This window comes from Ascaphus truei, chromosome 3 (genome assembly GCF_040206685.1).
Source record: "Ascaphus truei isolate aAscTru1 chromosome 3, aAscTru1.hap1, whole genome shotgun sequence".
In the NCBI taxonomy this organism is placed as follows: domain Eukaryota; kingdom Metazoa; phylum Chordata; class Amphibia; order Anura; family Ascaphidae; genus Ascaphus; species Ascaphus truei.
In genome coordinates, this window is record NC_134485.1 from 338692424 (window position 1) to 338706917 (window position 14494).

General features: G+C 39.1%; 1 protein-coding gene across 5 annotated transcripts in view; it reads right to left on the reverse strand.

Annotated features, from left to right (window-relative positions):
* The window catches only part of LOC142489963 (fidgetin-like), a 166512-nt gene that overhangs the window by 6955 nt on the left and 145063 nt on the right, over nucleotides 1-14494 (reverse strand). For all 5 annotated transcript variants that reach the window (XM_075591644.1, XM_075591643.1, XM_075591642.1 and 2 more), the window contains one exon: nucleotides 192-293. In XM_075591644.1, the coding sequence (XP_075447759.1) occupies nucleotides 192-195 (4 nt within the window). In that variant the 5' untranslated portion in view covers nucleotides 196-293. The remainder of the gene's footprint in view (nucleotides 1-191; nucleotides 294-14494) is intronic.

Consider the following 14494-nt stretch of genomic DNA (forward strand, 5'->3'; position numbering starts at 1 on the left):
TTCAGGCAAAAAGGTGTCCTCATTTGCATATAATTTCCCAGAATCCCTTGCTGCAGTGGAAGCACTGTATGCTGGGTGATAATGTGAAAGGCAGGGTTGCAGACCTGTATAAGACATGTAAATGTGCTCACAAGTGACCTTTTTATTTGATATACACACACACACATTAAATAAAAATAATATCTACTCACCCATTAAATCAATATTTATTTATTTGGTTGAAGTACATTTCCTGAGGAGAGCGAACAGCTTCTGAATCAGAAATACTTTGGCGTCGGCTGCAAACTACAGATCTAGAAGAGAGAACAGATGTATAGATGTATTTTTAATACTTCCACCACAAAATGTAAAATCCTTTCTAAGCCTATTGCATACTCTCTGTTTTTTCTTCATTCGCTATGTCCAGATATAGAAATGCACATTTTATTAAAATAAAGAACTTCTTTTTCACATTTGTTTCATATTTCTAAAAGTAAATAAGAACTTGACAAGCAGAGTCCCTAGAAACAAACACTGCATGAAACACCAGCAATTACTATTAAAGAATAAATGACACACGGCTTTTAACCGCGACTCCAAAAAACGCAGCAGTGATTCCAAAGTTACAATGCGCAGGGCTTCACTGCAGTATGTACCTAGGATGACATTTGTGTACATTAGGTAAACAGTTTTTGCTGTGAAATGTCCAGTACTACTCTATTAAACTTCCCCCCTGGTATCTTGGTGCCATTTTCCTTTGCCGAGATAAATTCTGGGGAGGGGAAAAAAAAAAAGTCTCCTGCATGGATTAAAAGAGACCCCAGAGATTGCCATATAAAGCATAGAAGCTCAAACAATATAAATAAACTGGGGATATACTTTGAGAACAATGCTGCATCATAAGAGTGCATTTGAGAGTGGTTTAAAGCAGGTGTGTGTGTGTGTATACTGTGAATGTATATATGTATGTATATCTTTATTTATATAGTGCCATCCGGGTACATAGCGTTTCACAGCACTAATACACGTGACATAATAATATAACACATAGTGGGAATAGCGCTTCAGACATGAGAGTAACAATAAGAAAGTGAGTGTATATATACTGTACAGTATATGTAGCAGGACTTGGGCTGCATCACACCACCTCTAGTTCAAGTGCCCAGCTGATTGGAGCGCTCTGCTCACACTGTGAGCTTACCATCTGAGGACAGTGATCCCGGAGCAGACACACTGGCGGTGGAGTTTTATTCACACACACCTAATAATTACTTACTTTTGTAAGTGTGCCTGTTTACCCCCCCCCCCCCCCCCCCTTGTTCATTCCCCTTCTATTTTATTTAATATACATTTATACTCTATGGAGAGTGCGCTTTCTGATATACACATATATATATATATATATATATATATATATATATATATATAACAAACAAAGAATAGACTGCGCTCCTCAAGTGTAAAATCAGACTAATTACCAAATGATTGTATTAAATGGATATAGCAAAGGTGAATGGCAAAAGTGAATGCAACAGTATTATGGATGATTGACTCACACTAATAAAAATACATGCAATATGTTATAATAAAATGCTGAGTGCCAATGTTTAAAAAGCTGCTGTAAACACAAATATATGCCAGTGAACAATACAAATATAATAAAATGGCATGTGTTGGTAGTTATGACTACTGCACTAATGAATCCCTCCTGAATGATACTAAATGAATGATGAATGGAAAAATACAGAAAAAATGACACTAAGTGTGTCAAAGATAAAAATAAAAATAAAAATGAAAAATGTGAAAAATGTAAAAATATATCAACCAAACCAAGGGTCCATGCTAGGATCTGGCTGCTCTCATCAAGGACCAACGAACTCCCAGAAATCTGTGAACAACAAGAAAAGAAAGCGCCCGATCCTAGTGCAGCATGAAAAAATACAATTTAATAAAAATGAATATGAATAAAACCAACAAATGCGAACTCACAAACACAGGATAAATAAATGCATATAATGAGTATACTCATTCGCCAACCGCCCACGTTGTGCCTTGGATGGCGCGCCCTCTCTCTGTCTGGGTTTTCTCAGCTCTGCTGAACCGACATCCAGCAGGGGATACAGGAAAAAGCTCTCCACAATGTGACCCGGAAGTCCTCCACAATGTTAGTGTATCCGGATATGAGGTCTGCAGTCCGTGACCCCACGATGCAGGGGCTGATCAGAGAAGTCTCTCTGCACTCCCAAAGGCAGTCCGTAATGAGGTGGGCAGTGAGGATAGAGTCAAAATGTATATCCCGGTGTGACAGCAGCTAAAAAACGCTCTTCTCTACGCGTTTCTTCACATAAAGTGATTTCATCAGGAGATATCTGACCAGTCTACGTCAGAACATATTTATAGTGATGAGTCAATCAACCACTTGGTAGCTTAATTAGTATAAACACATGTGTGATGACAATTAAAGGAACAAACATTAATTGAAGACAATGAGTGTCCTGTTCATAGTGCACAACACCTTGCAATATCAATTAGTTATATAATTAAAAATTGGCAGATCAATAATGTTATCAAATGCCTAAAACAAGTGTAAACATGTAGTATATATAAACAATATTGCATGAATATACTATTATGATAAAATTCATTCAGGACTGCATTCAATATATTTATGGGTGTGTGAGTACTAAGAAATAATCACCAATTTATACATACACCCAATAATGATTACTGAGAACTCAATTGGATATCCTTCTCCTGATCCTCTCTCTTCATCTCCTGATGAAATCACTTTATGTGAAGAAACGCGTAGAGAAGAGCGTTTTTTAGCTGCTGTCACACCGGGATATACATTTTGACTCTATCCTCACTGCCCACCTCATTACGGACTGCCTTTGGGAGTGCAGAGAGACTTCTCTGATCAGCCCCTGCATCGTGGGGTCACGGACTGCAGACCTCATATCCGGATACACTAACATTGTGGAGGACTTCCGGGTCACATTGTGGAGAGCTTTTTCCTGTATCCCCTGCTGGATGTCGGTTCAGCAGAGCTGAGAAAACCCAGACAGAGAGAGGGCGCGCCATCCAAGGCACAACGTGGGCGGTTGGCGAATGAGTATACTCATTATATGCATTTATTTATCCTGTGTTTGTGAGTTCGCATTTGTTGGTTTTATTCATATTCATTTTTATTAAATTGTATTTTTTCATGCTGCACTAGGATCGGGCGCTTTCTTTTCTTGTTGTTCATATATATATATATATATATGTACACACACACAATTGAGGACTGCGCTTGGGTGAGGTATGACAACAAAAAATAGAAAAATAAAAAATAATAAAATTGAATAAAAACCTATAAATCAATACATAATCTCTTACTAAATAATCAATGAAACCTAATTGATTGTGCATGAATGAATACACATGGTGTGCTGTGGACCCTCTATATACACACAATAAGAATAGTCCTATGGAGTCCAAAATGTGTCCAATATGGGGAAAAAAAACAAAACAAAGCACTATCAGGAAACAGGCAGCTTCTTAAAAGGGCACAACGACCTCCCTCTCCACCTGCATAGAAAAAAGAAGAAAAAAGCGACCAATCCTAGTGCATTACTGTGCAAAAAATTAATTTAATTCCCAAAAAAGGCTCATAAAATGAACTCACAAACATAGAATATAAAAAAGCATGTTATGAGATAATACTCATGCTCCAAAGGATCAGGAAACGCCGCTTGTCTGCTACAAGACACACACACACACAGGGCTTGTCAAATGCGGTCGCCCGGGGCGAATGCATTGTGGCCGCTGTTACTGCTTACCTGCGGCGGTTTCCCCCGGCCTTTTCCGTCTTGATATTTAAAATCATGTTTTTCTCCTGCAGCACTACTCAAAATGGCCACACGGCATCATATTTTGAATAGTGCTGCAGGAGAAAAACATGATTTTAAAGGCGACATGACAGCAGAAGGCCGGGAGACCCCATCAGGACCACGCCGCAGGTAAGTGTCATGGGGTAGGGAGTGTCGTTAGTGGGGAGTGACTTTATTGGCAGGGCGAATGGGTTTTTACCCAGTTTGTCAGGCTGTGTATGTATGTATGTATGTATGTATGTATGTATGTATGTATGTATGTATGTATATGTAGCCATGCTGTAAAATGGACTGCAGTTTCCTCTTCTGCTGGCAGTAAGGCCTGGTAACTTATGGGAATGCCAGCAGTAATCATGGAGGTTTGCCCTCACACCCTGGTGAGGTGCCCTATGTGTGGATGGGAGTGGCTACATACTCTGAGTCCACCATTAGTGACATCAGAGATGTGCCTGCCTCCTGAGAGATATAAGGCACAGCACTGTTCAAAGTTAGTGTTTTTTTTTTTTTTTCCCTCTCTCTACACTGTTTTAGCCATAGATTCCTGTGTATATCAGTATTGCTTGACCTGAAGAAGAGAGGAGAACTCTCGAAAGCTTGTCCTATGACATAAATTGTTAGTCCAATAAAAAAGGTATCACCTAATACTGAAGAACTCATTTATTCTGCAATATATATATATATATATATATATATATATATACATATATATATATATATATATATATATATAAATAACTTCCACTGATGAAGTCATTTGTATGACGAAACGCGTAGGGTGTGGTTTTATTGTGTAGCTTACACTCACATAAGCAGAGGACAGTGAGGCTGTGTATGAGCCGTATATCCACTTCTGAGGCTCTCAGAGATCAAGTGCTGACATCTGCTAGCACAGAACATGAACGGTGTTGTTTCCGGGGGGACTTTTCATCTGGGTGCTGAGAGAGGCAAGTTCTGCTTCCGCATAGCGTGGAAGAGCGACGCCGGAATCTCGAGGTGTACCAAGAGGATCGTGTGGTTGGCGATTGAGATTATTCTCATACATGCGCATAATAGTGCTATTCTTGTGAGTGGGCATTTGTCTATGTTTATGTCCCATAAATATATATTTTTTACGGTACTACACTAGGTGTGCGCCTGTTTGTTTTTTCTCCATATAGATTCCAGTCAGGGATTGGTGATCCCTTATTCGGGCTGCAGATACCTGGAGGAGTACACTTTGGGATAGAACTGGACATTCATCAATTGGTCTTATTATTCTATTATTTTTTATGATTTTATTACTATTTTATTAAACTATTTAGTTTTTTATTAATTAATCAATGTTATGGTATAGAGACTATGTGTTTGAGAAATCATACTACACACAATAGCCTTTGAATTTTCGATTGTTAATGTTTGCTTAGGTATATCATATTTATCATTTATTTAGCTATATTCTAGACGGTTCCTGGGGCTATTTTACATTGATTTCATTTTATAACAGCTTTGGATTTAGGGATCAACCAGGCGCTACTTCATAAGTCTCCTTTTGTTTACATATATATACATTATATACATATATATACATTATATATATATATATATATATATATATATATAATCGACAAGTGTATACTGCCTGTGACACCTTCAGATAACTCAAAGAAGCAGGAAAAAGAAGTGATGGGTCCAGAAGCAAACACAAGTCTGACATCATCACAAGGGTGAAGAAATTAAAATGGCAATTGGCCGGACAAATCACAAAAAGAAATGACCAATGTTGGCCAAAGATTCTAAGGGATGCCAGAAGACCAAGACGATATATATATATATATATATATATATATATAAATATATATAGCTCAACCCCCTTATAACGCTGTGCTTGGGAGCCAAAGAATCACATCGCGTTATAAGCGGATCGCGTTAGAAATAATGTACAATTGTATACATTGTACAATAAAGTAGTTAAGATACCAAGAATCGTGTTGTAAGTTTTCATAAATACGAAAATTGGGAGCCAGGCTTGCATCGCGTTATAAGCGGATTCGCGTTTTAACGGATTGCATTATAACGGGGTTGAGCTTTATATATAAACAAAACAAAGGAAAAAAGAAAGGGTCAAATAAAAGCACTCAAATGTAGTGTAAATAATAACATGGATTTTATTAGCAACACATGAAAAACAAGGGTATTATTGTTAACCCTTATGTCTGGTTTTGTGGTCTTATGTGACTTTTGGGAGTTGATTTGACTGCAGCACAATCTGTGTGTTTGATTTATTTATATATATACTGTATATATCAAATGGAAATATAACTGTATGCTCATTTGCATGTATTAGGCAGGTCAGCAACCCCGCCTTTCACCATTATCACCCAGCACACAGCACTTCCACTGCAGCAAGGGATTCTGGGAAATGACATGCAAATGAGCACACAGTGTATATATACATATATACATACATATATACATACATACATACATACATATTTAAAACAAGTGTTCCCCTGGAGCTGAATCGCTGCACTCATAGCTACAGTGACCCTCTGGTTCCCTAGATATTTAATTTGCAAATTCCCTTACAATAATTCTAGTCTGAGAGAAACAAATATGGCTTCTGATGTCAGCCTCACTGGGGGCAATAGATATTTGTGATATCATTGTGTGTGAGATGTCACTGCAGTTTGCAATTGAGTGACCCCACAGCCAACTGTGTTCTTCCTTGCAAGAACTCCGAGAGCTTAGAGTGCTATGGTGCAGCTCAGCAGATCACCTGGTTCATATCAGCTAAAATATACAAATATAAAATGTGAATTTGTGTGACGAGAGCTTTTCTGCTTTAAGGATTTAAATCAACTTTGACAATGATTCTAAAATCCATAGAGGTCTCACAGAACCGTCCAACAAAAATCAGTTATATTTTATTGTGTTTAGATTATTTCCTATTTGTGTGGTCTAGAGAAGGGCGAGATAACTAAACATTGATTCAATAAAAATACAGTTTATTCATTTTGTTTTCATTTAAAGTTAAACTTAAGGGCCAAACCAAACCTCTTCTATCCTTCAATGCTATAAAATTGTAAATATTGTAGACAAAGGAAAGCTGTATAATAATTCTAGCACATAAAAATGCAGCTCCCAAAACCGCTCAATATTCTAATATCATGGCATTGTTTAACAAGGGTACATGGTTATATAGCCAATCATATACAAGCTTCTAAAGGAGAATAAAGTGACCGTTTAATATGGAGGGCTACATAGATAAGCAACAGATGTGAAAGTAAATTCTACACAGTATAGACCCTCCATTTTATTGTATGACGGGGATGCACACAGAGACCGAAATTGATACAAGTGCACTCATAGAATTTGGTTTATGTCTAAAGTAAAATAAAGTGAGGTGGCAGAAGAAGCCCCTGTGGTAATAATAATTATCTTCTTTGCTTTCATTTATAACATTGTATTGTGCAGTATGCACAGCACTCTTCTATACTTTTGTGGCATAATGTTCCTGTTTTAAGAACTTCTTCTCTCTATGACTTCAAGTGCATTATTTATGACACTATTCTCTTAAAAGACCATTTTATTTGCGTATACAATTTACCATTGTTTCAAGCCTCAGAAAAGGCAAATGTCTGCTTTTTTTAAAATTTATTGTAACTTTGTAGAAATATGTATACCCACTTCACTTCCTTTGTTCACTGCGTATGGCTCAGAAGCACCCATGAAGTAATCAAAGCAGCATGCAGGAATGTTAATAACACATCAATGTCTTCAGGATAAGTAACTTTAATTGCACAATTTCTCCACTGATCAGTTTCCCCCCTTAACTAATGAACAGAGACAAGATTGAGAAACTTGCTGAGGGCAAAACAAATTCCAAATTTCAGTACTAGCAAGAACCTTCCCCCCCTTCCACCGCCACTTTGTTGATCATATTACATGCATACTGACCTATTCCTACGCACAAAGTATTTCTTGCCCCCTGGCTAGGAGCTGTGGATAAGTACTGGCTTTCCCAACATCTGCATGAGCAAGTCCCCCTGGACCTATTGTTGTCCTTCTGTGTATGTTCTCCTTTCCCTTCTTTCATAAAGTCCATGGGGGATTGCAAAACTAAGGGGGTTGGGAAGTACCAGTGGACTATTCACTCACAAGGCAGCTTTTAAGCTACTTCGTGGCTACTGCACAATTAGATTACCTAATGCTTTAATTGACTTATACAGCATCACAGCTTCCATTTTGGGTATCAAAACTACACAAGAGGATTTAAACAGCAGCTCTGTGGGGCTTTATTTAGTATGCCCAGTGTTTACTTGCCATTATTAAAAGTGTCACTGATAGGTAAACGGTCATTAGTGATGGCAAAGTATTTTTTCCAAATAGATCCTTTTTCATGAAAAAGAGGGCAAGTTTGCAAACAAAATCCCCCCCCCCTCCCAACCCCTGAAAAGTGCGATGTTTTAAGGAATTAAAAACAAGGCTTTAATGCTGCCAAAACAAGAGAAGAGCTTTAAGGAAAGGAGCCGAGAAGGGGCCGTATAGAACAAAAACAGAAGTAAAGAGTCATGAGAGGAACATTTTTCGCTTATTCACTATTTAAGTACAGTATTACGTATGAATCCCAACAATTACTGTCATTTTGTGATAAGGGCTCAGCCAATGTCATGTTCTTTTTTTTTAATCATTGTTTGAAACATGTGTCATTGTATATGGTTACATGTGCAAAAGAAAAAGAAAACATGTAAGGGAATTATGCTACTCCCCCCCCCCCCCCCCAACTCCCCCTATCTACTACAAGACTTGCTTCTTAAACTCTAATTTAATATTACCAATAATCTCTCACTTACACCATGGACACTACATCTGACTCGTCCCTCTCCTCTGCCACTTTCCCTTTCCTCCAGAATACAATATTAAAAAGAATTCCTAAGAATAAGTCACTTGTACTTGCCTTGCGAAAGATCATCCACTATATTTCATTTCTGTTGATATAAAAACATTTTTTAAATCTCTCAATGCTCCATTTTCTCAGCTCCCATACCCTATGTAATCAGGCTTCCACACTGTCACTTTACCAAAAGTGTTCTCACCAAGGTAGTTAAGGATCTCTACACTGAAAAGGTATTTCTCCAATCTAATTAATCTTGATCTTTCTGCTGCTGCTGCTGCTGCTGCTGCTGCTGCTGCTGACACTGCTGAACTTCTTTATATCTTTAGATGTATCCATGACAAATACCTTTTTTAATTTAGTATCTCTTTTGTAGAAAGCTATCCTAATTTTCCATTGCTCTGTCTGTTGGTTGGTGCCATGCTCTCTTGTGAGACGTCTCCTGAGGCTACATCTATGCTGCCGCTGAGCGCGCTTGACACACTAACTTCAGTTAAAATCAATATGTACGGCCACGCTCACAAGTGAGCGTGCACGTACGCTCTCCCAAGCTAGGCGCTTGGGGAGACTGAGAAAATTGATTTTCGAGCGCGCTGAAGGGTCACATAACCCTTCAGCAACCAATCAGCGCCAGTCAATGCACACCGCGCACAGCCACAAACACACACACAGAAATTGCCCCGATCCAGCCAATGACATCCCCAGCCTCCTTCCCCGCTCGTGCTTGCAACATTATGCAGGACACCCGGCGCTCATGCTTGGAGTACAGTGCTGGCGACAGTTACACGACGTCACAACAAATGATTTGCCGCCATTGCATGCGCTTATAGCTTGGCCGAGATCGCTTGCAAGTCATCTCCATTTGATTTTTTTCAGCGACCGCAGCCTGACGTCACCGGCACTATAAGCAAAGCCTTACTCTGTACATTTTTGCTGGGTGACCTACATAATCTCTAATGGCTTCAATATAACCTGTATGCACATACAGTATATACTTACTTCTCCCACTTTGGTTCTTCTCTACAAAACTAACTTGTTCATGGCCATAAATAACCTGGAACAAGTGCATGTTATGTGCTTTTCTTCCATAGGTAGAATACTTTCACCTAAAAGCATATACAGTACTGTACATTTAGCAACGGAAATGTATAGACTGGTACTCTTCATGCGGTTAATTTGCTTCATTATTTATTGGGTTTTTTTTCCATCAATTTTCTGCTGCAGTAATCTCCAAATGTGAGCTAATTAACTACTGTATGTATTTACATATTCCATGAAGAACAATTATGGGTGCCTGAAACACAATAAGTGGTTCAGTACAGCTGATTTGGGCAATTAATCTGCCCACAAGAAATGGTTAGATGCACTGTGAAGAATTTTAAGTGTGGAGGTTGTTTTAATTGAGGAGCAATATAAAGATAAATGAAAGAGCATCTCAAGCAAAAACAGTCTTATTGGGGCTGACCCTGGCTGGATTGCAAGCTCTTTTCAATAACACAATATTTTTTAATATCATGAGCGAAAAACTTTTATAATATAAGGAACTACAATAATCTGGTGTGACAAGCAAGTATACTTTTATCATGGAGGGACAATCATATTTAAAAAAAAATTAAGTGGGATCAGACTATACACCTGCAGGGAAATGGGCAGACTGTGTGATATATGGTCACTATTTAAGCACAATTATATTTCTAAGATTTGACATTAGCAAAACTTCCCACTTCAAGTTTAGGCGCTTTGCTCCTTCCTTTAAAAAAAATAATCAATCAGTTATAAAATCTTGGTATGTCCTGGCTGCCATCTCACATGTCACACACCCAGATGACCCTTCCATCCTGGTCTCGCTTTTTTAAAAACCGAAGAGCTGCCTACCTTTAAAACCCCCTTCCCACAAATATCCAATAAGCAGTTTCTATCAGCATATACTGTACAAGGCTTCTTTGAAAACGCCTATTTTCACTGGCATCATTCAGTAGATTTGAATCATGAATAACTTGTAAAATAAAAATTGAAATATAACAAAAGTAGTGGCACGTTGGACCTGTAAATAAAAAAGTATTTGTAAAACAATGTACCTCCCTGTACTATCAAACTCCAAATAACTACCCATAATTCACTTCTGTATTCTCTTGGCCATGACCTGTACATCAATGTACTAATTCGTACTAAGCCCCTACTGAGTCTATAGGAGAATGGAGATGTTGAAATATTTTTCTCTCTGTTGCAGAGTGGTTACACTGCTCCCCAGTCTATCATTTCAATTTCATGTTGATTTACTCCTCTCATATCAAAAGTAGAGCCAGGTGCATGTCAAGCATCTTGGTTATGGATTGTGCAAGTTGTTTCTACAAGGTTCAAAGCGGCTTTAATAACTTTATTTTGACCATATTGGGAGACTTACAGACATACAGTAGTAGCAGTAAAAGGGAATTCATTAAAAGTGCAGGACATGGAGTGTGTACTATAGGCATAAAAATGTATAGAGATACTTTTTAGGGGAAATGTTCACCTCTTAAAAGAAACAGAGAAAAGGAAGGTATTTGATTTATGATTGGGAAAGTTTTTTTCTTGTAAAAGGAGAGTTGGGGTAGATCAGAGTTTAGATTTATGGAGGTGCGGGGAGTGTAGACTTAAAGGAAAGGAGAACTGTAGTTCAGGGGTGCGCAAACTTCATGAGCTGCGCCCCCCTGCCCGGGAGCCGTAGCGTTTGTGCCCCCCTCTCCCAATGACTCGGTGTCAAATGACGTTGCGGGTCATGTGACATCACGTGACCCCGCGGTGTCATTTGACGCACCTTGCCATGGTGACGTGTGACGTCACATGACCCCGCGGTGTCATTTGATGCCACGGCGACGCGTCGCCAAAGACTCGCAGAGAGCAGGTGAGTTACAGAGGCCTCACGCCTCCCCCGGCATTTAATTAAAATTCCGCGGGGAAGAGTATGGGGCCTCTGTAACCGCCCGCGCCCCCCCTACAAATGATCCTGTGGCCCCCAGTTTGTGCACCGCTGCGTCTAGTTTATACAGAGACTAACAGGAAGCCAGCAGAGAGATTTCAGGTCAGAAGCGGATATATATCAAGGAGAACAAGAAACCCAATTTTAGCACTCTAGATCCCTATTCTGAGTGGTAAATTATATGCAAATAAAATTAATCTTTATTGATCATCGATATTAAAATAATGGGGATTAAAATCATAGACAATGGACACACACACGAATCCTATGTCGAGTACGTAAGGCACTCTGGATCCAAGAATAAAAAGGAGACAATTGAGTGGTATTAAATAAATAGTCCTATGGGATCTGATATGCAGATTTGCCCTAACAAAATTGTGTCTCTATGACAGTATGGTGTTCTTGTTCTCCTTGATATATATGTTTCTCTAATACCCAATAGCACCTTTTCCCAACATCACTGTTATACATTTATCATATACAGTAGCTGTAGCGGGGTAACCCTGCTATATTGTTCAGAAGCTGATACAGCAAGAGTCTAAAAGAGTAGAAGATCATTTGAGCAGCAGCATTTTGGATGGAATATAAAGGGAGAGAGGTGTGCAGCAGGAAGACTAGATAAAATAATGTTGCAGTAATCAATACGTGAGAGAACGAGGGCTTGCATACATTTTTTAGTAATTGTGGAACAGAGAAAGGGGTGTGTCTTTGCAATGTTGCGGAGGAAGAAATGGCAAGATTTAATAACTGTTTATTTGAGCGGAAAAAGAGAGAGGAGTTGAAAGTAACCCAGGCAGGGTACTAACGGAACTAGATACTGATCTTATTTACTATAATAGAGAAGGAAACAATAGGACCTGGTTTGATGGGAGTGTGAAAAGCTCTGTCTTCGGCATATTAAGGTTGAGGTGACTAAGAACCATTCAGGCAGAAATTACCGATAGGTACTCTGTGATTTTCCCTTTCCACTTCCCAGGGATTCGTGACTCATTAGAAGTCTTATGCAAAAGAGTACCATACAATTTTAAGAGTACAAATATTCAAAGACTATGTTTCATGGGACCCATTCAATGTTGCAACGTTTATTAACCCTTTATATGTTTTTTATCTGTGTTTTCAGCAATGAGTACCATCCAGAGATTTCTTGAATTTGTTCCTTGAGTGTAATATAGGAACAATAGAATACTATTTGTTGTATTTAGCTCATGTGGTCACTAAATGTCAATTATGCGATCACTGAGACAGACTTGTTCTCTCTGGAGGTCCACAGCTGAAACAGTTTTAATTAAGTCCCTGTTCGCGGGGTTTGTACTTTAAATGTGGGGCTTGCAGGCACTCTCCTCTCTCCTAGACGAAGCGCCAGCAGAGCGTGAAACGCGTAGAGGAGGAGACTGTGCTGCAGCCTGCTGTTTTACCTGTGTGTGTTCAATAAAGCTACTGTGTTTCACCTGGGATCCGACGTCATTGGGCTGTTTGCTGTCGCACCGGATTCTCCCCTTTATTTCTACTCTGTGATTTGTGACTGGACTACAGGTTTCAAGTCAGGTGCAGATAAATATAGTTGTGTATCATCAGCATAGAGATAATAGCTGAATCCAAGGGAGTAAATAATATCACCCAGTGAGAGTGTATATAGAAAGAAGAGAAGGTGATTTAAAACAGAGCTTTTAGATACCCCAACTGAAAGATCCATGGGAGGTACAGTAGAGGAGTTTACAAAAGAGACATTGAAGTAGTAGTGAAAGAGGTTGGAGAAGAACCAAGAGAGGGCAGTGCCACGGATGCCAAGAGTGAAAAATCCACAGAAGAGGGTGATCAACAGTATTGAAAGCAGAGGAGAAGCTAAAAAAAAAAAAAATCAGATTGGAGTAGTGTTCTTGAGATTTGGCAATACGAAGGTCATTAGCTACATGGTGAGTGTGGTTTCAGTTGAGTAGGTTATGAGTTAAGAAAATGAAATGTGTAAAAATAGCCGTTACAAAAGATTAGAGGTAAAAGGCAACAGATATACAGGGAAATAGTTGGAAGGGGAGGCAGTGTCAAGGGTGTTATTCTTAAGAATAGGTTGAACAATAGCATGCATACAAATTGATGAAAAAGTGCAGGAAGAGGAGTTAAAAGATATGAGTGAGAATGGGAGCCAGGGTAGAAGAGAGAGGTTTAAGGATGGGAGGTAATGGGGTTAAGGCTGCAGGTGGTGGAGGTTGAGAAGAGCAGCTGAGACAATTCAATTTCTGTAACCGGAGAAAAGGAGTCAAAGGTAGGACGAGGATTAGGAAGGATAGTTGTGGAAAGTGCAGAGGTGATCTCTCAGCGGATAACTTACACTTGTCCTTGAAATATTCAGCACAGTCTTGCAGTGTAATGGAACGAGTGGCTCAAGACAGAAGGAAGCCGAAGGGAGTCAAAGACAAAGAAGAGATGGCTTAGGTGGGATTTGTGTCTGTTTATTAGAGAGGTAAAGTAGCAATGTTTGGCCCCCAAAAAATAGATAAAGCAAAAAGCAGTTAAACTAGGACAAGACGAATTTGTAATGAAGAAAGATGTTGGAATACATTTTCTTCCAGAGGAGTTTAGCGGAACGATGGCAAGAGCATAGAAAGAATGTGTGTGAGTTCAGTCAGGGCTGTGGGTGGGGAGCACTGAGTGTTGGCGCACACACTATTTCTTATGTTTAAAGTAGATTGTAAGCTCTCTATCCAAGCCACTTGCATTTTATAAAGGAATGCAGTTATCACTTCCTATTTTCCAGTTTCCTTTTATGTATCCACTACCTGGCTGACTGAAGCAGCAGAGTAAGGAAGATAGTTG